This window comes from Plodia interpunctella, chromosome 23, assembly GCF_027563975.2.
Source record: "Plodia interpunctella isolate USDA-ARS_2022_Savannah chromosome 23, ilPloInte3.2, whole genome shotgun sequence".
NCBI classification, from domain to species: Eukaryota; Metazoa; Arthropoda; class Insecta; order Lepidoptera; family Pyralidae; genus Plodia; species Plodia interpunctella.
The window spans coordinates 6,661,990-6,686,784 of NC_071316.1; the positions used below are offsets into that span (position 1 = coordinate 6,661,990).

Genomic DNA, 24,795 nt, shown 5'->3' on the forward strand with positions numbered 1-24,795 from the left:
ATACCTACATCGAAATACTTCATTACCTCTTCCACCATAAAAACGGCAGAATTATTCAGGGAAAAATTGAATCGACATATGCAAATTTTTCCAACTTTTCGAATAGCACCGACACGCTAAGAAGAAGAAAAAAGGGAGAAAAAATAAAGCAGAATTAGTCGTTACAACTGTCACAGAGTAGCATCTGCTGCATATATATAACACGAGTCTAGACTGTTACCTACAATGATATATTATGTAGTTACCTCTTCAGCCAAGCACACAGGACACCGCCAATCTCCCTTGGGCACGTCAGCGAGCGGCGGCACCAAACAGAACGTGTGGTAGGAGTCGTCGCAGCCGTCACAGAGTAGCATCTGCTCCTCTATGTCGCCGCGTCCGCATACGTGGCACATGTATTTTGCCAGCTGTGTAACGAAATTATGCGGCTATGTCATTATCATTATTTTTATAATCGGTAGTTGCATTAAGCTAAGACCACGTGGTCAGAGGTAATGCTATTTATTTTTTCGGCACATGCTATATAAGAGTCATTTTCCATGTTTAAACTTTGATGTGCAACTACGTATAATTAAAATGGAGGGCGGGAAAATTGTTGGAAAACCCTTAATTGTCGTGAGAATAAAATAAATGATATGGATATTATATGGCGGGAAAAAATATAGAGCACGCTGGTTACATACGTCATTTTGACACAATTCCATCGTTAATTTTTTTTTTTGAAATGAAGTATTTACAATGTGCGGGCTGGCAGGGCAGAATACTAGATTTTTTTTTATACTAAATAGAAATTTTATTTTATTTTATTTCATTATCTGCATAGGCATTCGAAAGAAAGCACGAATCACAAGTCATGTATACGCGGCCTCTCACAATACACCCTCGTTAGAATCTATTACTTTCTTTTCTTCATAGGCATGGAAATACATACCGGATCGTCGGGGTTGGTCAGCGTGTGTTCGTGCGGGGGTGCGGGCGTTACCGACACCGTCATGTTGGACATGCGGTGCTCCCGCAGGCGAGTGGAGCGCGGGACCCGAACCCGGGACCCCGCGCCGCAGCTGCCCGCCGCCGACATCCATTTATTCTCGCGGGGACCTGTGGACAACATTACAGATTATTAAATGTCATTTTAATTTAGTGGTGGTCCAATCCTAGAATAGATTCACTCCAATCCTTATTAACTACATTCTTAGCGCGAATAATGTATAGATAAATAAATAAATAACCTTAAAACCGGAGTGATGACCTAAACCATAGATACTTCCACAAACACTTACTCCTCCTAGTCTCAGGACTCTCTTCCTTCACCGGTGATTTCTTCCCCTCCTCCTTGACCGGCGACTTGACTGGCGATTTCACCTTCTTCTCATCATCAGCGCCAGCCAGCGCCCCCTCAGTGTGACTCCCCTCTGCCGTGGGTTCCGGGTCGGAGGTCTTGTAGCGGCGCGCGGGGGGAGGGGTGGCGGCCGCGGGGGGACACTTGGTGGCTGAGCGACTGCGTGTAGCAGTGTTGTTCTTCTCTGGGGTTTGCTCGCCTTTCACTTCGATTTTCTGTTGGCAAAAATTTGATTAGAATTTTTTTATGCATTAGCGAAGACATTCCGAGTCGATGTCAATTCTTGCTGGTCTTTAGATATTTCCTTACGACGTTATTCTTCACCAAACAGATACCAAAAATAATTAGTATTTCTTATAATTGAACAGAATTTTAATTTTCCTTAAATTTTGCATACAAATAATTTGAATAATTTGAAATACACAGGACATAAGCAGGTTACACCTTTCATCCCGGGAACATCAATGTGCCCGTGGAAAATTGACGAGGGCGAAGTCAAGCTAATGTGCCTATTGTATAAATATACAAGAACATAAAATAAAATCGATGCAGCAATTAAAAGATAAAACTGACCTCAACATTACATTAATAAATTAGAGCTAATAAGAGTTATAATAACGCAGCCAGCTTTTTATCTCCAATAACAACATTGCCCTTAAACATTTCATATCACACATACTCCCGAGCGGATTTTCTATGCAACATAAACTAAAGAATAAAAGGTAGGTATCAATGCACCTTATCACGTCAGTGCGGATTTAATAAGATACTGTATCGCGTCTATATTCCTTACGGGGTAGACAGAGCCTTGAGTTGCGAAACTCAAAGGTTACATTTAGTTGTAGGTCGGGCTGACTGGAGGAACAAATACGTATTATAAATGAACAGATGAGAAATGTCTGAAATGATAAAATATTATTTTAAGAAAAAGACAATTTTTCATGTCAGTCATGATAACCATAAAACCGAAGAGGTCGTCGAACTCACCGTCTCCTTATTATCGCCAATGGCGCCATTGCTCTTAAACACATCATACGGGTACAGGATCCTTTCGTAGTGGTTCTTGAGAATCGAACCTATGCCCTTCCCGTGGGGGTGGCCCATGCGGCGCGCGATCTTCGACCATTTGCGCTCCGCCGAGCATAGTTCGAAACCACCTGGGGACAAAAAAATTGTGATTAAATTCCTTCCCTATCAAGCGTGTTATTGCTAACACTGGTATCAGAAGAAACCACGAAACATAACACGTAGCATGTTACTAACGTCCACATGTTGTCTCTTTTTCCCAAATCGTCCAAAATCTTTTTTTTTACACGCATCTTTAAGTGTGGACGCAATGACGTGTTTTATGTTGATGGTTATAATTCTTCGCCCAGTTTAAATTCTTCATTGGCAACGAGCGTCTGAGCTTTCCTACATTTTCGTCTCCACTTCGCACGGTCGTCGGCATCCCTAGTTGTCAGACCATTGGTACGCATATCATACTTGACGACAACAAGCCAGCATTTCTTGATCACTTCTAAAATTATTTAATTTAGACTAATTCATTATTTAAGACTAAGCTATTTCAGGCTATGTTTAAAAAATAACAAAGTATAAATTACTGTCAACAAAAAATGAAATGAATGAGATCCAAGCACCTATTTTAGGAAATTAATACATCTTACTTTTATAGATAGTTTAATTTGATAAAATAGTTATTCTAATGAGGTAAGTACCTGACCTTTATGGCTTAAACACTAAGTGGAATTTTATTTAGGCGTGTGATTTCCGCCCCAGATTAAGACACTTCACAACCTCTGTGAATGTCGTACGAGGCAACTAAGGGACACATAGTATTGGCGCTGATAGGCAACAACAGCATTTCTAAGGCAAGCAAAAAAAACTGACGTAAAGCAGGCGGACGATCGTAAAATTACAGTGAAATCTTAAACATTCTACAGTTTATTTATTTTGAACCCAAGCTGCGCGGCTTCACAGCCCCAAATGTAACTAGGACCGCGCGAAGATAAGAGAAACGAAATACATTGTGTTATTTCGAGTCGGATAGAATCTGCGAATCTGCGAAAGAACAGCTTATAAAAATTACTCACCCGCTTCCCTGACAATCTTGTGAAGGGCATACAAATCCAAGGGCTTCCGTTCCACAGTGGGGATCTTCAGCACGGAGCCCTGAAGCTCCCAGAATTTAATGATCTGGTCTAGGAAATTGAGTTTCACCCGGGTTATGGCCTGGGAACAGACAATTATTTTGTTCATTGATGTTTGACGTCTGATGATGATTGACATGTAAAAAGTGGTCAATATATTGGGCAAAAAAAATCTGCCCGAAATATCAAGTCTTCTTCCAAAATTGTGTCAAAACACTAATCAAATTTGTTATTAAACAACTTACAAAGCTTATCATACAGACTTTCCCTATCATTCATAACAAAAAAATTTAATCAGATTTTTACTACATGTATGGCAGCAATATGGGGGATGTTTTTTTATACAATAAGATTTTTATAATATGATGCTCAAAAAGTCTTGCTGTCGTATTAAGTTTCTTTCTTTCTTATTTCTGTTTTATTTTAACACTGGTGTCAGATATTATTCACGTCGTAAAAATGTATCTGACTTTTACAACTACCGTCATTAGACAAAAATGTAACTTGCAGCACAGTTTAATATAGTCTTACATCAAAATAGATATTACAGCCATATCGTTATTGTGCGTAGACCTTTATACGGCGCTAATAGTGGCGATTTCGTAATGAATTTGAATAGGTAAATGTGTGGTCGGCTGTACAAGGAAAATAAAGCATACCTCCAACTCATTTAGCCTCTGTATCCGAGGTGTGAAGCGGAGCCGGTCCACGTCCACAGCAAATGGGGGTTGCCAGTGCTGTAACAATACGACAAGTTAATATATTTAAACTTGATTCAAACATTTAGATACCAGTTAACCTGACATCTCAAAAACTAGATAACATGGTCTCAGAATGGGAGGACCAATCACCCGTCTGCAGCTTGCACTGGCATTCCCAACCAGTAAATAATGACAAAGTCTATTTAAAACAATATATATGATATTCCTTATACTAGGAATAACATATACACTAGGCGTCCCAAAAAATGTCTATTTTAAGATTTTTACGACACCTGTTGAAATTAACATGTTGTTGATGTCTTGGGCTTAAGAAATGGTGCTCTATCTATATGAAGTTGAAATAAATCATTACACGAATTTTGTTCGTGATGGATGTGAAAGGGGCTAGCTATCCAGCTCTCTTATACAACCACAGCTGGGACACTCACACATAAAGAATGTATTCAATTATTCATTTTATGAGTCCTGGCTGGAAGCATTATAAGAATGAGAATTCGATCCACCTATTGATGGATTGAATCTGAATAAGGATAGAAATACCACAATAATAACTTATTGTCTAACTGCTGTGAAATATAAACAAACTATGTCCATAACACCTGGGAAATAAAGACAATCCAGTGCATACCATGTCAGTAACTTTTTGTACTTTAATAAATAAAGGAATTGTTTGAAATGACTTTATTGCACATAATACTAAATAAGTACAGAAATTAAAGAAACACCAGTGTGAGCACCATATAAGTGATCAATCCTCTCATACCAGGGACCACAAATGGACTCATGGCTTAGGGTTGTAGTCATCAAGTGGAATGAAACACACACACATTTTTTTTGGCAATATTAATGAAATGGTTTGCCATTGCCTTCTCCACTCCACACACCAAATGATAAAGTATCAAGAAGATTGCAGGTTGGCTAACATTCTTTCACTGGATTTGTCACTTTAGGGTATCTTGGGTGTTACATATTTACTTAATTCAGGATCGGGTCCTTGAGCCAGATAAATAATTAAATAGAGAGGATTTCAGCCTCCATTACTAGAATTTCCCATTTTCCACACTTATATTTTTATATACATTGAAAGGATTTTTATATATTTGATGAACACTCTCAAGACAAAGGTATTTGGTATAAGACCATTCAGTGTCAGCCTCCCCATTGTCCGTGGTTTAACAATCACCGCGGTGGTAGAATTTCGGTTGTAACGCTGCTAAGGCTTCGATGTGGACACATTCCATCTAACAAGTATCAGTATTTGATGGGTATAGCTAATTCACCCAATTGCCCAGAATGCGGTATTATAGAAGACGTACAGCATGTGTTGATGGAGTATGTCCGCAACGAGGCACTCCGCCGCGATTTTGACTTTGATTTACTCCCTGTTGGTACATGTGATTGTATTTTGGCTTCTCCATTATCAGACGATGCCAAATGCTTTATCAAACTAAGTCTTCACATTAATTGATACAATTTTTAGCAAACCTTACAGGGGTGACATAGTCACTAGTCACTGCGTGACAAAACCCCTTTAAATCAATAAAGAAAAAAAAAATGTTTATATTATCTATTAAGTATTACTTTTTAGACATATAACATATTACTGCATTGTAGGTACATTATCAAATCTTTAACACTAATAATATTATCACTTTTATTATGCATCTGCCTATTACTGAACATAGAGAGGCTTCATATAGACAACTCATAGTTCCAACTGCGGAACCTATGATGAGCCTGGGTTATTAACTATTCATCACCATCATCAGCCTACTCTTATCCCACTTTATGTGGGGTCAGTCAGTCTCCTCCACTTCTCCCTGCCTGATGTTAACTGATGGGTTATTAACTAGCATTACCACAATTTATTATATATAATATACTTAACTTCTATAGTAAAATTAACACACAGTTTGTGGCGGGTTTGTTTTCGCAGAGCCAGTCCTTATGCCTCCTTCAAATCTTTCCATGATCTTTTGAGATTAATTTTTTACTAATATCTATTCCAAATTTCATAAGTCAGCCCAGCAGTACCTACAGACTTTTGCATTCAGAATATTAATGTGGAAATATGAATTAGAGTTATTTTTCTAGTCCAGGTTAGGTTAGGATGTTTCAAGGCTACAATGTAAGCAAGCAAGTCCTTAGAAATACAATCCTCATCAGGTTTCATAACCTACCTATGGGAATGATTTTGATGAACAATAAAAGTAAACCAAATGTTCTTTTAATACAAGCAAGAGAATGGATTTTACACAAAATATAATTATAAATGTACAGATTCCTGTCTGAAACTACATTAAACATATATATTTGTCCCTAATAAGAGAACTAAATTCATTCCATTATGTTTCACAATTTTTGTAAGTTGAGGGTTAACAGAAAAATATGAAAAATCATGGTTTTATTCAAAAGGAAATATTTGAAGAAACAAAACACAAAAATATGTTGAGGACAATGAATGTCTTATGTAGGCCTTCTGCACTGTGTGGCAAGTTATACTTAATATATAAGTGCATAGTAGGTACCTATAATGCATCTTTTACATACATTTGTAAGAAACTTAAAGCTAAAAGATATTTTCAAAAAATCACTAGTTTCATCAGCCTAATTGGAAATCACAGTTATTCACGGCAAAAAGTCGTGATAGTTACATACTTTTTTTTTATCTAAACTATCGTAAGCAAGAAGACACACAAAATGGCAACCAGTCTCCACACACAATATTGCAAGTCCCTGTGACAATATTCCAATGCATTTTTGTGCATACAACACGGCCAAAGGACTCTCTGACACGTATTCTTAATGATTCTATCGTGATACCCGAATTAAGATAACAGACATCACTACGGGACTAAGTAATATGGTTGCATCACGAGAATTCATCTATCGTTTTTAGGGTTAGAAAACTGAGCTACGATGTTAAATTACGATATAAAAACAAGAAATCGAGGTCAGAAATGGGCAAAGTGGTGTTTGAGGACAAAGACAACTCACCGCTGGTGGTTTTATCTTGCAGATTCCAGACTTTTCAGCGATGGGTCTTATTTTGCTGATGTACGCCAGTGGGTCCAGGAACTCTTCTGGCGTTGGCTCGAACACTGGAGCCTCCGGGGGCACAGTAAATGTAAAATTATCAGGTTTCATGGGGGACGCCGAGTCCCCCATACTAACTTCGACATTAGCTTCATCACATTTTCCCATTTTTGAGAAAAACTATGCAGTTCTCACAAAATGCAACTATAAACGACACATGGACATAATCTAACGTTAAGGAATGAATAATGCACGACCACAAAGAAATAGCAGCATGAGAGTTAGTCTTTCCATAAGGGACCACAATGAGTTATTTATTGAATTTATTTTATCACCAACAAAACAGAAACCACTTGCACGTCCGCCATGCGAAAATGAACTTTCGAAACTCCAGTTGCCATATGAAAAAAAGATTGATTTAAAAAAATATGTTTACGAAGATAGATTTTATTACAAGTTTAAGTAAAGTATTACACACTATTTTATCCTTATCCACAATGAATAAAAGAACTGCAGTTCTGCCATCAACGCAGTTAGCATTATATAAAATAAAAACGTTATATAAAATAACATAATTTATTCTATAACATTTTCTTTATTATTCTCCATCATTCGTCGGTATCAGCGCCGCAGTAAAACATAATATACACAATAAATTCAAATACGCTCCAGTCATTGCTGTACAGTTCCATGGGAGACTGCACAGCAGTGACCGATGTACCCACAGTCCAGTCTGCTGGCCTGGCGACCACACAATACTCAAGATGCTATGCCGGGGCTGGCCCACACTCTGTCTGTTTTCTTTCCGTGTCTCTATTTCTTATAATATTCGCTTCCAATCTCCCGCAGTCCATCCGTGTCTTTTGTTTATGTCTAAATCCATGGAATAATATTTATTATTTCGTATCTAAATCCAACGCCACATTTTGATTTCAGCAAAGTGATGCCTTTAATAATCAGATATTTTACTTCTGTGTATTCTACTTTCATGGACATTCCGAACTGTATACAACAAAAAATAACTTGTTATTATTACAAAATCATAGTATGAGTACAAAATACTTTAGCTACTAATGATAATGATGATTGTTCAAAATTATTATTTAATGTCAGAATTTGTCCAGCATCGGAAAGAAAACACAAGTTTGTGTGCCTCAATAAATAAATAAACAAAGTCAAGTTTTTCTGTAAAGATTTTGACATAAAATGACTAAAACAAGGAGTGTGAACAAGAGAGTGGTAGAAGACAGGAGATTCGCGCCGCGCCTATCCTGGAATCCCCATTCCTATTTTTTCTCAGCGATTGGCGATGATGTAGTAATAGTTAGTCAATCAGTACTTGTACTTTTCAAATTATGGCAACACTGTACTTTAGTCGTGTAGCCTACTTCGTGAATGCGCACAATCGAATGCAATCGATGAACACATCCGTCATCCGCCGCCATTTGCGAAAGGTAGATCGCTGCTCCGCAGCGCGAGTGTCATCGTTTTGAGTATGACGAGTGTTTAATTTGTTATTTTCAATAAAACTGTGAACTCAGTGCTGGTATTTAATCAGCTAAAATGATTGTGAGAGTTTTGAGCATTTTGTGGGTCGGAGTTTTGGTGGCTTCGGTGCACAATGTTGAAGGAAGCGACGACAATGAAGGTCTGTAATTTTTTTATCATTATTTATTTTCTTATCATCCTGTCACTTATTTACCTGGATCGGGATTATTATGGATTATGTAAACAGATCTGGGTCATATTATTTATTGCAAACGTGTGGTTTTTAAAGAACTCTTTTTCATGAATGTTCATGAATGTTTTTGAAGAAATTTTTTTATTTTTTTTTGGAAATAGATAAGAATTTTCTTCGACGTATTGAAGGTAGGCTTTTGGAAATTTCTACTGGGGTGTAATAATGCATTGTGTTGGTCTGTGGGCATTGTGTGGGTGTTAGATAGTGGAACCGGCCTGACGACTTCTCTGTTAGCTGCACGCTGCACACACTCGCACCTGGGCCCGTGCCGCCGCGGTGGGCGTGAGCAGTCGCGCCACTTTTTGCATTTAATCTGTGGGACTATTGTGTGCAGACTAAATTAGTTTTAGCATGATTCATACTGCGATTTGTTACTAATCAGCAATTGAAATAGATGATTGTATGTTTACTCACATTTAAAAGGTTGTCGGTGTCCACTGAGCTATTGCAACCCACTTAGACCACTTATTCAGGGCATAATTTTATAAATTGCGAATTAAAATTCGATCTTTTAAAGCCTCGGATGACATTATATCATGCCATCTTGTTCATGATGTAATGTCTTCCAGGGCTCCAAAGGCACTATGTGTGACACAGCATTACATACATACATAGCCATGCAGAAATGAAACATACACTTTTTGAGAAGATTGGGTTCCTAATTCTTTTATTCCCAAATATAGTTTTGTCACTTAGTTGAAGTTAATGTTAATTTTAATGTCATACTATGACAATTTAAAACTCAGACACTGTATAAAACTTATACAATTTTATTTTAGGTTACACACTGAACCATGTTTCAATATTGATGTTATAACATATTATATTCCGTGTTAATCTCAACCTTGACGTTGGCAAAATCATCATTTGGGCGAACGATGGAGCCATGACACTTAAAAAAAAACCCGAAATAACTTCCATTGGCCAACCATCACCCTCATACGAGTTTCAAATTAAATTTTCAACAAATCTAATTGGTATGTGGAATTTCTCCAATGTAAAACCTACTAGCTATCTCCACGTTAATGTATGGTACACTCATACAATGTGTGAATTAATCACACATACAACTGTTGCATCTAATTGTTTAACTGTAAATGCACTGGTGTTTGCCGAGTCTTGGTGAGAAATTATGAAGGAGGTGCGGACTATCTAAAAATGGCATAGCATTCATATACACAAATGCCTCTGGTTTCCACTGGTATGTATATTGTATGTATTTGTTTATGTATTCATTGGGAATTATAAATTGCATTTGTTTAATATATAAGACATGTGTTTTGTATTCAGTTTAAAGATTTTGACATCACAAGTTCCTGCTCTTGTACAGTATTTATAAGGCATTGTAAGTAATGTACATTTGTCAATTTATTTAATACATATATTTGTACATAACACTCATGGATGTTTTTGTTGTAACTAGTTATTTCAATGTGTATGGATCACTTAAAATTTATATTTTAAGTGATCCATACACTAAGGTGATATTTAAGGGGGCTTACATACAACAGTCTTGTTTTCTTTTGCCAATTTTATAGATAACATAATAAATTATACACTAAAACTTCCTCAGGAACCACTCTGTGTTGGTGAAAACTGCATGAAAATAAATACGTGCTAGTTTTTGAGTTTATCGCGAACAAACAGGCAAGAGTGACATATACGCGGCAGATAGAGACAAGGCAGAAGTCTTAGTTTTATATTATTTTGTCCGGTTTTATTTTCTATGCATGGAATTGGTATTCCCTGCTTCCCTATTGTAATAATGTTCAATTTATTAAAAACGAATACCTACTACTACTACCAGTCTGGTATTAATTACTTCCTCAACTAGTTAAAGCTTACACAGAAAAGTGCCATCCACAAAGCTTTGCAATACTCGGTATGGGCTTTAATTAAGTCGGAAACTAACAGAAAGAAAAGCTATCTTGAAACGAAGCCTTGAAAGCTACCTTTTATAGGTGTTTCTCTATCAGATCTTGAAATAAGTTTCTTTAGTTTCTTTTCCATAGATGCCTTAGTGTTGTTCTGTTATCGTCAAATAGCCGTATAGTAATAGTGCATTGTTCAACGAGAAGTCTGAAAGAAGAAGAATGAAAGTCATAGATTCTAAAGAGGGTGGTATGTTGACCCGAGACGTTAGTCGAGGGCCGCAAACACACTAGTTGTGAAACGTACTTTCTTTCGAGTGATACTTTTTACGACACAGCTACGTACGACAATAATAATAAAAAGTAGAATAAAATATTATTTATTAATGCATAATTCATCAACGTCCAACGAATATTCACATACGCAATAGTTCGTATTTTTTATTTTTTTTTTAATAGAATCATATTTTCCGCCAGTCTGCATTCTAAATATCTACTTCTTGAAAAAAGGCTACTCATTCCTGTTATTGAATATTGATGTAACAAGATGGCTTATCAATATTAAATGTGTTTGGATCTGCCTAAAGGTTTAAAATGACGTTTGTATGCAGCGAGCTTAACATGGTTATAATCTATATTATTCCCAATTGAATAATGGATTTTCATATAATTTTTCAGGCCGGATTATTCGACTTTAGTTACGTACTTTCACTTATAAGTTCAAACACAGAATTTAATTCTTTCAGAGTAGATGTCTTATAAACATTTTTACACATAAAGACGTGATATCGTCTCTATTTCACACTGGGTAGACAGAATCAATTTAAAATGATTTCATTACATAAGGTTATTTATTTAAATACCTTTATGTTTATTTTTTTACCCCATTAAGTCACCGATTTTACGTGTGGGTGAAAGCTCTTCGCTTTATTACTAGAAAAACGATCATTAAAATAACAAAAGCTTAGTTGCTGTGTTCTCTCTACGTCTTTTGATATAAAAACGTTTTGTTTTAATGCCTTAATAGCCACGGACAATTATAGGATTACCATAACAGGTTTACCATGACGACTGTCATTTGCTATGCTCATTACTTGGGTAGGGTCGACATATATATCAGAAGGTTATTGTATTTGTCACTAGCTACCGCTTCCCCTTTGCCCCTTTCGCAAAATGTAGCGCAAATTAACCCTTTCGCAAAATATAATTAAAGATACTGTTTGCTAATTGCATTTTGCGACCAAGAGACATTCTGCGATAAAGCGCTAGCTCGCTACTACATAGGGCGTCGCTTTCGTGGGAATATCGGGATAAAAAGTGTCCTGTGTCACTCGGGAGGAATGTAGCTTCCTACTGAGTGAAGAATTTTGCTAATCGGTTGAGTAGTTCAGAAGATTTACTACCCCCAACACATTAACCTTCTACGCTAGTTTCGATAGATTTAATATTTTTTAGTTAACGATCTAGGTTTGTTAGTTTTACTATAATATATTCAGCTTTCTAGCTGATTCATTGACCCTTGAGGGCCGGGGCTATAAGAAGCAACCCAAAAAGTAACACTAGTTGCTTCACCTATTTTGGTCAACAATTGGCGACAAAAAAGAAGCTAAGTCTACGACATCTTAATTGCAAATTGAAGATAATTAAGCCAAAATGTTTGGCTGACCGCAGCGACGCGTCCGAGAAATAATATATGCAGTATTATATATTCTACGCGCGTGCATTTTGGCAGTGGCAAACTAATGTGAAATAGTGGGACTATTCAAATACTCCTTTACTAGCTATTGCCCACGGCTTGGTCCGCGACAAAAAGCATCTTATATGTTGTTCATACAAGTTTTAACAAATGGCATGAGCCTCTTATTTGAGCACGTCTCTCCCTTCCAACTATTATCTCCCAAATCACATTAATTCATTGCTCTGTTTGCCGAGAAAGAAGGATAAACATACAGCCAATTACGTTTATAATATTAGTGTAGATAATATAAATAAATCAAACCTCCACAGGCACGTCAAATTTTGTAATAAATAGTAATTTCTCAAAAAGATACAAACTACTGGAGCTGATATACCGAACTTTATTAGCTGTGAAAAACTCTAACTTTTAAAAAAGTGCAACAAATATTATGACAACACATTTGAATTATGCAGTTTGTACGCTTATTGTTCAGAGGAAGTGGCATTTCCAAATCTAAACATGTAAATTGATATTCAGGATGCTGGCCAATGAATTGATAATAATGATGGACGCAATCATTGTCCGATTTGGAGATCTAGACGTGATTCGAGATTAACAATGAAGTAGTCTAGGCTACAATTTGTAATATGATATTGCTTCGTCTGCGTTCATCTTTTTGACATTAGCTACACGATGTATCATCGGTTTATAGGAATAGATTTTTTATTTTATTGGATTGTATAAGCCATACTAATATTATTTAAGCGAAAATCTGTCTGTTTGATAAAATTTGGTATGCACGTAGTTAAAAACCACCATGCAATTTAAAAAAAATCAATACCCAAATCATAAGGGATGAAATTTTGTATGAAAAATCATGTCTTTTTCGATTGTGCTGAGAAATTCATGCGGCGAAACTGTTGGCAAAGGCTAGGTCTTTCATAATCGTGCATAATAGTGCAGCTAAAAAGAAAGTTAGCGGTAGAACTACCTAGTTCATTGTTCAGATGAACCAAGGGTTCCAACCAAGGGGTAATATATCTAAGGAGCAACTAGGTGAAACAGGGGTAAAGAAAGTTAACCGCAGCACCGTGAACCACTTCAGTATTCCACGGGTCAGAACGGCAAAAATTACAATAAGATTTTCCTTCTGGCTCATGCTTTTTAGCAGCTCTGGCAATGACATCGCATCGCATGATCCGTCTTCCGGTCCGGCTGTTATCTACACAAAACCCCGTAATTTCGTGAAAATTACAAAAATTTCATTAGACATTTTCGTACGATGTTTAATAAGAGTGTTCCAAGCGGCAAGCGTTTAGGATAACGACCATCATTTACCGACCGTCTTTATAGGCACGTAATCATTGTGACCGAACACCGTCACTGGAGCCCGCGCCACGAAGCTTCCGCTGGTGTTGGACTTTACGAACATTAAGAAATTAGACCTTCACACGCACTTTTCAAAGTAAAAAGTAATTTTATATATTGCCAAGAAATCATAAAAAGACATGGTAAGATTGTTTACATAATAAGACTTGTAAGAAAAAACGAATTTTCGTGTTATGTCTGATATGATCGTAATCGAGATAACCGTTTCCAAAACAATGATGTTATGCTAACGAGATCAGACTGTGTAACATTGTCTTAAATTGTTTAATTTACTTCATGGTCTAGCTAGATGCGATTTGCCAGGGTGAAGACGTGTGAATAACGTTGTCACGTGTGGTTCCCCCCTTAGAATAGGACCAGTCCTAATCTAGGCCGGAAGTCGCAAGGGATCGCCTCACTTGGATGTCTTTTAATTTCTTGGCCCTGTCTACCCGGCAAGAGATTAAAGTGTACTTACATACCTGTGGAATAAATTAGTAATTTTTTAATTTTAAGTTATTGCAAGATAGTACTTTATAATCAACTAGGACCGTATTATTAGTCCAACTAAAGTTTGAACGTCTGTCGAAAACATGAAACTCCCGTGTAGACGACGAAATTGGTTTCAAAGCAACTTTGTTTTTGTGTCAAGAATTCTAGATTTACTGTTCGGACAACCAGCTCTCAAGTCAGATTTGGTTAGTTCAACACAATTTGATTTTAACCGAAACATTTCATTGATTCCATTAAGACGTAAAGTTTTCAATTTTAATCTTCAAATCTACTGATCTAATTTAGATTTTATTTCTCTAGATATTCTTAATGTTCCCGGGTGAAAATCACGCGGGCGAAACCGCGTGCAAAAGCTAGTTCAATGTCTGCTTGGCTAAAAATGTTACGAGCCCTGCGTTTTTTGCTAGCGTAACTAATATGGATTAAGATGTATGTCAGGATTTTTGTTACTCAGTCACATCTACTGGTTGGTGTTGCAGCTAAAGTATAAAGTCGAAGTTGCTTATGCAGCCCGTGCACTAAAATGCACGTCTGCAAGCTCGTTACCTAACGAACAATGGAGTTGTATAACCATGGATGGGTAACCCAAACGGTCCGGCGTAAACACATCTATTAGTTGGGTTTGCGACTGACTGTTGGGAAGAAACCGGGCGTAAACCTATCGCTGTGTATAACTCGTCTCCATCGCGTAATGACTGCCTGTCTGTGAGAATATCTCGACTGCAGCTCGCTACGACCATGTTATATCGGAACTATTTGAAACACGTTTACCCCGTCGTCTTTGAGTTTGTCGAGATGTCTCTCGACAAACTCAAAGACATGTTCATTGAAACTCTTGGAGCTGTGTACCAATGAAGTAATGATCTGCTTAAGGGATCTTTTTTTTCTGTTAATCAAATGTTAGTAGAAAATTAGACCGTTTATCTCTTATCGGAGGCAGCTAGTCTAATATATTAGGTACATTTGTAATGAGCGAAGAATAGTGATATTTTTCTTGAGTCTTGAGTTGAGTCCGAATATCCCGGAAAAAACATGTCATTTTTAAAAGTCAAAGGTATGTTTTCTTTACTCACCAATGTATGACATCCACACGATATGGAGTGGTCCTATTTTAGGGAGGCACTATAGTTCTCTTAAACTAAGTATTTTTCAATTTCTGTCAACATAAAAAAGCTTAACACCTCTATCAAACCCACGTTTATCTTCATAATATAATTGGCACGTGTTGACAAAGACCGACGACGCCCCTTTTCCCTTTTTTTTTAACCTGCCAACAGCAGGTGCCTTACTTCCGCGTTTCTAGGGTTTGGCAACCCTCGTTTTTTGCGCACTTCGCCGGTTGTACACCATATATATACTCGTACCCAAATTCATTCACCACTATTGCTGGTTGCTAAGTGCTCGGTGGCGCAGTGGTAAGGTTCTTGCCACTGAACCGAGAGGTCCCGGGTTCGATCCCCGGTCGGGGATGAATGATCTTTTTCTGATTGGCCCGGGTCTTGGATGTTTATCTATATATTATTATGTATTTGTTATAAAATATAGTATCGTTGAGTTAGCATCCCATAACACAAGTCTCGAACTTACTTTGGGGCTAGCTCAATCTGTGTGATTTGTTCTAATATAAAAATAAATAAAAAAATAAAATAAGTAAGTTTACGTACGGTTCACTGCATCGGCTTTTGTGAATACTTGATACTTGTGTTGAGTAGAAGTGTCTTTTTTTTTTGTCATTTTGTGCACCTGCAAGAGTTGTATTTCAATGTAAGCACACTACCATCTTTGTATGTATGCAATATGTATACAATGTTATCTTAAATAACATTTCATTTGCAACCTTTGTTCCGCCAATAGATGTGAATTGTTAATTTTCCAAACTTCCCAAGACATTGATGCTACAATTAATTAATAACTAAATGCCTTCAAGATGGATGAGAATAGATCGTTCTCGTCTAATCAGCGGGAGTGCCGGAAAGAGACTTCCGAATCTAATATCTCTTTCAAATATTCATTGACGAAATTAACTTAGTTTGGTATTTGACTCGCATAGATTCAAATTCAAATTTCAAATTCAAATTTCTTTATTCAATTTAGGATGATATACATCACTTATTGACGTCAAAAAAATTACTTAAACTAAGTCTACTGCCGCTTCCAAAGCAGGTGAAGAAGAAGCGGCCCACCAAACTTCACCGCAGCCTTTTCTCCAAGGACGTCAATTAACAAATATTGGTCTTATACATATATTAAAAATTAGGAGGACGAATTTAAATCATTATTAAAAATGTCAAAATTTCAATGAATGAATAAATAAATAAAATAAAAGTTGTATTTCCAATAAAATTATTGAAAATTATCACACAATATATACACACAATATATATATATAAAGCTAAATGTACAACACGTACGTAATAATGTCATAAATCAATTACATATGTTATGAGGATACTGCATCATGCTTGGGCCATGTATTCAACTGTGAAACTTAACCGAATATTGGATAAAGAATGCTAAAGTTTTATATTCTAGATGACGAAAATACTACTGCAATGCAATCCATGCAAAGTGGATCTGGGACTTCGACATTAGATGACGCATTTTCTCTGGTCAAACGTCAACTCTGAGGCTCCGTAGATCCCTTGAGAATCTTATCTTTTCAATAGTACATAGAGTGTCCAACTGTAATTGAACTAATTAATTTAACTCCACTAGGGCCTTGGTGTGGACTCTCCTGATGTTGTTGTTGCGACACCATCAAAGAGATAATGAAAATTAGAAGACTGACATGGCACTGACACCATATAAAGTGGGATAAGGTTAGGCGAACGAGCAGCAGGCATAAGGATAAGATGATGAAAATAACGCTACTATATTTCCCTGACTTTCGTGTGTCAAAGTAACAACATGTTACAGCGTAGAAAGGTTAATAAAATCTGCAAACGTATTCGGAATCGTTACAATAAAAGCTTGGAACACATTGTGCAGGATATTGTCATAGCAATAAGTACTGAACAGCTTTATGCATCTGTCTGGGCTAGCTAGGGTGACCAAGAATTTTATTTACTTTATAAAAACTTCTACGATGCCTATTCTCATTTTAGTTGGGACCGGCCCTCCTTATGGAGCGCCAGGACTCTTTGTCCTGGGTTGTCTGGTTGTTGATCTTTGCGCCATTTGACCTTATAAAATACCTTATTTACCTTAAATTAAACAGTTGCTCAACTGGCAAGATAGGCGAAGGAGACGTCTCGAGAAAACTCGCAAACTGATTGGCTATTTCTTTTGATGTCTTGAAAAAGACTGGCAGTAGTTACAATGGAGTAGCAAGAAAGTAAAAATAAACTGTCATTACTTTTATTTAACACGTGATTGATGAACATTTATATAAAGATACAGATCCACTAGCACGTCTTTATTACTGAGAAAATTTTAAAGCAAACGCAAACAAAATGCCAGATTGATTGAGTCCAGCTAAAGTTGTCAGCGCGATTGTTCTGTAGCTTGCTAGCCATCGCCCTGAGAAATACACTTCGCGTGAAATGACTTATTTTTTTTCTTTGCTCACAGCTATTACACACACATAGCATCACAATCATCCAACAACAATTTTAGTATTATTAGTCGGAGACCTAGCAAGATATATCCGGAAAAGTCCAGAGCCATGCTAACCCTAGCTTACTACAAGCTGAGACGGTAAAAGTTTACGGTTCTGTCGAAACAACAGCTTTTCTGGAGCTTACAATAGACAAAGTTTGCTATTGAAATAGATGAGACAATTTGTTGAGAAGTTAAGATATTTCAAACCATGTTATAATTATGTTCTGAGTCGGTTTTAACAATAACATCTCAGTTGTACGAGACTACCAATCTTTGAATAGCCAATCTCCATAAAAACCATTCAGCTCTTTTTTTATTAACTCTCACACTTGACTCGACCCAGTTTCGATATCCTAAAAATCGGCGATAAATTTTGTGCGAAAATTCGGCAATTACCAACTTGGAACTGCCATAAAAATAATATAGAAACACAAAAGATACTAAAGGAATAAATATCGGAAGGTGCTGGCACTGAATAAGTGTACAGATGGTTCACTCTTGAGCGTAAGTCGTAGGAATTTGTAACTTAACGCGTTGCACGAACGTTCATATTCCGTTGATGCCGCTCGCTGACCGTCTCCACTAGAGCATAGAAGGATGAATGTGTTTTAACAACTAATAGAATTTATTTATAGATATTCGAATTTAAATATATATTCGAATATATATTGAACTGGAAACTGCTTGCGTGTGTTGTACTATTCCCCAAACCATGGCACACATGCATCTTGCCTTGCGTGTCTTATAAACTGCATGCTAAAGGTTCTATATGACGCCACAGATAATGCTTTATCAATAATGTAATAGAGTAATATAGTTTTCATTAATTTGATTCGCCGAGTCGACACGCTCAGAAGAAGAATTGAATTATTATATTTTATGGTTTATAAAAATACATACCACGTATCGTGTTCTCGAACTACGTAGCTCCATTGTATAAAAAAGGACCCCTCGTGGGGTCCTGGGCCATCGTACTCAAACATTGGAGTGTGGAGTGTGGCCCCTCGTCTGTCCAACTTTTTCATTTGGAAAACTTTGATTGCCCCGCGAGCGGACGCCGAGGGACTTTCAAATTATCTGTATGGATGTTTACTTACTTTAAAATGCATTAAGTTGCTAATTAAGTTTTTTAACCTAGGAATAATTTGATATGCTAAGACTTAAAGCAACCGCTTTAAGTCTTAGCTTTATTTGTAAAAAAGGAACTTTGTATCCGATACTCAGCAGAGTTAAACGCGTCTATCTAATTTGTCTATTATTTTTCACTGCGTACCGGGGCTTCGCGCCCCTGGCAATATGAGCATAAAGAATTTCGTAAATCGGCTGTGTATAGTTCTGAAGATTACCCCTACTCACAAACTAACAAAAACTTCCTCATTATAATATTACCCTGTTATTAATAAAAAAAACTTAAAGCGTACTTTAAGATAAATAATCTTATGTCCCTGTCGCACTTTGCAATATTTGACATTGACAAAACATACTTTGCCTTAAAGTATCCTATGTTTTTTTACGATTAACAAGTTTATTGTAGAAATCCGGATTTAATGACAGTCCTATTTGATCTTAAATATATTCTATCAATGACAACATGCTATCTAAATGTACATATTTAATACCGCTAGCCCACAATCCATTCTGTGTAAAGTTGTCCAATCGTTGGTGTTGCCAATCTCAAACATAAACACTATAAATAGCCCAAACTTGCCTACTGCAGTCACTATGGAAGCCAACACCGTAGCTCGTATGGCAAAGGGTATAAACGAATGAAAGGAGACGAGAGGTGTACGGTCCGAACGTTGGGTCATAGAAGGGAGGAGATGTTCCAAAATATATGTACACTATATAACAATGCAATCGTAAAACTTACAAATAGGAAAGTAAGTATGGTACTACTTATTTCTATAGAAAGAAATCTCTTCCAGTAGAGTAGGGTAGGTTATTGCGATGCGCAGGAATTATGACATCTGTCCGAGTTATTTTTCGTATGGCAATAACTTGAAGTAGCAAAGTTATCGATCTTACAAAATTTTAATCTAGTATCTTATTTAAAGACTCAAATGAGAACCTATAAAAAGTAACTTACAAAACGTAAAAGAACTTATTCTTGTTAGCATTTAACAGAAAATAGATTTTTAGGTAGGAATTTTGTTCGTTTTGATTGAAGACGTGTTTTTCTTCACAATTTTATTATCTCATCACACGTCACATAAAATCATTAGATTTCGAATAAAACCATTTGTATATTATTTAAAAAAATATCGAATTCCGATGAATGTGAAAGTAATATTTATTCAACAATAAACAGTGATTGAATGATCAATTCATCTCCTTTTATCCCTGATCCGAGGCCACCGGTGTAATTTACTCCGGTGCAGTAAAGCCACACAACACAACAATGCCTCCTCACCGGTACTCTAACAGTCTAAGTGGGTCACGTTCAGACCCACGCTTTTTCAATCCCTGATCAATAGCCTCCATCTATGGGCGAACTCCCGCGCTGGCGGGTCTGTTCCAAAATGCCCAATGATGGTCTAATATTCTTCCCTGGTCGTCTGGAAGCGAAACGAATACATAGCACTAAGTTAACTCGCAATATTAAATACTGACGACCTGTACCGGATTTCCTCGGGTAATACCATAATACAAAAAAGTTGCCTGTATGTTACTCCTGAAGGTTACGTCCGTCTCCGTGCCAAATTTCATCAAAATATTTTGAGTTTATTCGTAACAAACATAAAACACATCTTTTCTCTTTATAATATTAGTATATGAATTAAATAAAAACGTAGAACGTGTTGGTATGCCACCAGCGCAGATTGGTAAAGTGAATTAAGGTATTGTTGGCGATGGCCACATTGGCTTAAAACCTCATTAGGTTTTGACGTTTTTTAAAGAAAAAAACTGTATTGTGTCGTTCAAAATAAACATTGGAAAAACTGCTGCATCGTTTAACTCACACAATTATATCATTTGAAATATAATCTGAACCAGCTGACGCTGTCGTCTACAGCTATAAGCACGTAATGCTTCTTATAGGCGAGAGGCTAACAATATTTCATATTAGCCTTTGAGTTTCGCAACTCTTGGCTCTGTCTACCCCGTAAGGGTAATACTATATCTGTATCTATTGGGTACAAACGGGTCAGAAAATGGACGGATTGAAGCAATAAGTTTCGGTCGGGCGCTTACCTTTTTTGACGGTAGCTACTCTTTTCAGTCACAAAACGCACTGTTTAAGGGCGTAGAGTGAGTTTAGCTTTATTTTTATTAGAACCGGTGAAGTTAAAGATAGAAAATAATTGTGTCAGGGAAGACATGAGGTTGTTGGGGTTGAGATGGGAAGTAGCAGAAAGTACAAACATTTTGTGCCAACCCAAGAGAAAGAGTACGGTAGATGATGTAAGTTTTTGACTCAAGGTGTTTTGTTTTGGCCGTTTTCGGGTTTAAATTGGGACCTATTGGATTAAGTAATTTGAACTCCTCCCGGCATGCGGTAGGTGTATGTAAGGCCAATGGACCAGCAGTGGGGTCATTAAAATGGCTTGTGATGAAGTCGATGATGCTGTCTTTATAACCTACGAGAGTAAAATTAGAGCCAATAAAATCTTCAAAATTGTAAAGTGTTAGTGTATGCTGATCTTGGGCTCCGTGACTTTACAGCCCTTAAACGCAACCTTCACTTCACGAGGAGATAATGCTCTAATCGAAACAAGTTTATTTGTCAGACAAATTAACAAAACCTTTCAATATTCATTTCGCTACAACTTTTGAAAACCGATTTTGATCAAACATATCTAAAAACCACGGCGTAAAAATTAGGTATCAAATAAAAAAAACCCATTCAAATCGGTTCACCCGTTGATGAGCTACGGTGCCACGTACACAGACAGACAGACTTAGCGGTCAAACTTATAACACCCCTCTTTTTGCGTCCGTAAAATAATACGATTTTTTGCTCATTATTAACGAAATTATATCTATAACACATTTGTAACTGTCTCTGAAAGCTGGTAAACGGCAGACTTTGTAAGTATTGACATCCCAGGTTTACTAAAAGAGTTTCTCACAGGCTTATTCCTTCGAAATTTATAACCTTTTTTATAAAATAAATAGAATACGATACACAGAATCCTATTTTTTCATATTTTTAATCTTATTATCAATAGGAACATCATACATTCCGTGCCACAATGATGCATCTTAATAAGCTGTTTTTTGTGGTCCATAGGTGTCAAAGGGCTGGCCCCAAAGGTATTAAACAAACACGGACCCTACCTGCCCGTGTACCCTTGTTTGTCCACCTTATTAAATAAATCCACTAGGAAACCTTTATTTTAATTGGAGCACTTCGCAACCGCTTGGCATTCCATTTTGTGTACAGATAGCATGTACTTGACATAAAGATTAGATATTTTCTTCAATTTAATCTCTGTCATGTCCTACCATCAAAAATATTATATCGAAAGGTGTTGCATTTTGCGTTTTATGAAATGGATCACATACATATAATAAGCTGTTTACAAAATTTTTATTTTGACACAAGCTTACTAGAGAAATCTTGTTGCATTCAACGCGTGACTAGAAATCATGTCCGTGCACTAAACCGTAAAGGAGTTCCCTTGTTGGAAGCTGATCCTGAGTGCACCATCAGTCATGCTCAATGAAAAACAAGTAGAAGTGAACGACATTGAAATTGCAAGATTTGGTCACATACAAACGGATGGAACGACAGACAGACGGGACAGGAGACACTAAATAAATGCTTTTAAAAAAACGTTAATACTTAAAACTTTAGTCTCGTCCGTTTGCAGCTAATAAAAAGGAATAAAAGTAGAAAGCGAACGATCGTCAAAATAGAGCAAAAATTAGTTTAGAAGTCGAAGGAAAAGAATTTGGATTCAAAAGACAGGTCTTTACAAACTTCGTCCGGCAATTTAGTCAACTTTAGTCGGGCGAAAAAAGTTGCCGATTCTCCGAGGAATACATTATTAGTTGTAAACAAGCGGGTCAGACTGGGATGCGAAATTGACTTTTTTTTGTTACAGGGTTCGTTACAAGTCAGATATTTTTTTAAAACAATATACAACTACACATAGAATATAACTTTAAGGTTAAGTAAGTCATCACAATTGTTTATCCACTAAGAAAAATGTACATAATCTTCAAAATTATTTTCAATACACCGCTATTTTCGTTGCATAAAGTTTATGCGGGTAACTTTATATGCGGTTGATTGTACTTGTGAAGTTTTGTTGATTAAACTTTTTTTTGTTTTCGATGAGTTTCCATTGACGTGACCCCCTAATTCCACCTTTTAAGAAAGGGTCCAGCACAGCACGGTTGCTTCGTCAGAAATAAAATTGTTCCCTACGTAATTTGCTGGTTTACCCAAGACCAGACCTCATCACCTCCTCTATACCAGCGTAGGTTTTTTTCCAGCAGTATTTCTAAAGTATCCTTTACTATAAAATCTTTTAAAAGCGCTTACGGGTGTTAAACAGGTTACAGAACCAACAACATTGGAACTAAAATCGATATCACTAATTAGTTGCAAGTTAGCGAACTTCGCTCGTTAAAGTTTGGTGTTCAGACGAGTTTGACAGCCTGCAGACGCCATGTTGGATGAATGTAGTGGCGGGGTAGTTTGTATCATTATTATTCTCTCTCTCATCTGATCGTTTTTACGGTTCCTTCTCCTATCCTTGAGTAGGAGTAGGAGCTCAGGCTTTTCCAGTGTTTCGTGTCCATTTCGTACAAAGTTCTGCTATATCAAGAGTTTCGTAACATCACTATTATTTGACAGCTATCAGCGCTGATATGTTGAATATATGCAATTTAGCGGGTAGTCAGAATTCACCCTATTATTCATAAAAAAAGTTAAAACATACTTTAATCTAAACTATGTTTTGGGTCTTTCTGTCAATGTCAAAAATGTAACGTGATCGCACATTGAGACACATTGAATGACAATGACAAAACATATTTTACCTTAATATTTAGCTTTAGTTTTTTATGAAGGTATTCTACTTGTAATACACGTCACACACAGTAGCAAGTGTGGATGTTATGAATAACTCTAGAATTGTTTTGATCGCATGGACCGACTTTATGGCAATTTGTACATTGTGTTTTACTGTTTTCTTTCTTGTTAATATACAAATTGTTTCTTTCGTAGGAATATTTTTTGTAATATATACATAGATACATTTGTTAAAATCGACGTGTGCTACCATATTCTTAGCTTAGTTCATTCTGCTCCCGTGCAGCTGTGTGATCATTTTGAGGTTATTTCATTTAGAGAGTTTAAAATATTTGTATCTATTTTGACTATTAAAAAAATGTGAATCAAAATCAAACTTATTGTTTTCAACCAATACCTAAGACCTAAATTTAAAATGACTATCTTAATGATATACTATCTTCTAGCACGATTAAAAAGTGGATCAAGAACAACCACAAAAAATCTCAAGTATATTTATTAACATCACATAGTATAAAACAAAGTTCTCCTCCGCGTCTGTCCGTTTTTTAAACTTTCTGTTTTTATACGATGCAAGGGAAGGGTTGGGATGGTACAGTTTTAACTGTTATTTAAGACACTTTATTCCCGAAGGTTTATAGACCTCGAGCGAAGCCGGGCGCAGTCGTCAGTGCGAGTATAAACACTGCTACATTTGTAGGATGCTCTCGGATTGGCACATACAGGCACAAAAGTGGACTTATCATTAAAATTTCCACTTGGACTAATTAAGTAAATTAACCTAATGCTGTCCA

At 36.6% G+C, this 24,795-nt stretch overlaps 2 protein-coding genes across 3 annotated transcripts in view; one reads left to right on the forward strand and one right to left on the reverse strand.

Moving 5' to 3' along the window:
* Kdm5 (Lysine demethylase 5) overlaps positions 1–7,625 on the reverse strand; it is a 30,981-nt gene extending 23,356 nt beyond the window's left edge. For both annotated transcript variants that reach the window (XM_053762916.2, XM_053762915.2), the window contains exons 1-7: positions 7,209–7,625; positions 4,149–4,226; positions 3,433–3,571; positions 2,327–2,496; positions 1,281–1,554; positions 932–1,098; positions 246–407 (exon numbers count right to left, since the gene is read on the reverse strand). In XM_053762916.2, the coding sequence (XP_053618891.1) occupies positions 246–407; positions 932–1,098; positions 1,281–1,554; positions 2,327–2,496; positions 3,433–3,571; positions 4,149–4,226; positions 7,209–7,415 (1,197 nt within the window). In that variant the 5' untranslated portion in view covers positions 7,416–7,625. The remainder of the gene's footprint in view (positions 1–245; positions 408–931; positions 1,099–1,280; positions 1,555–2,326; positions 2,497–3,432; positions 3,572–4,148; positions 4,227–7,208) is intronic.
* A 1,046-nt stretch (positions 7,626–8,671) lies between these two features.
* Positions 8,672–24,795, forward strand: part of Cals (Calsyntenin) — a 157,923-nt gene continuing 141,799 nt past the window's right edge. Inside the window, exon 1 of the mRNA XM_053762917.2 lies at positions 8,672–8,895. Coding sequence (XP_053618892.1) covers positions 8,811–8,895 — 85 coding nt within the window. The 5' untranslated portion in view covers positions 8,672–8,810. The remainder of the gene's footprint in view (positions 8,896–24,795) is intronic.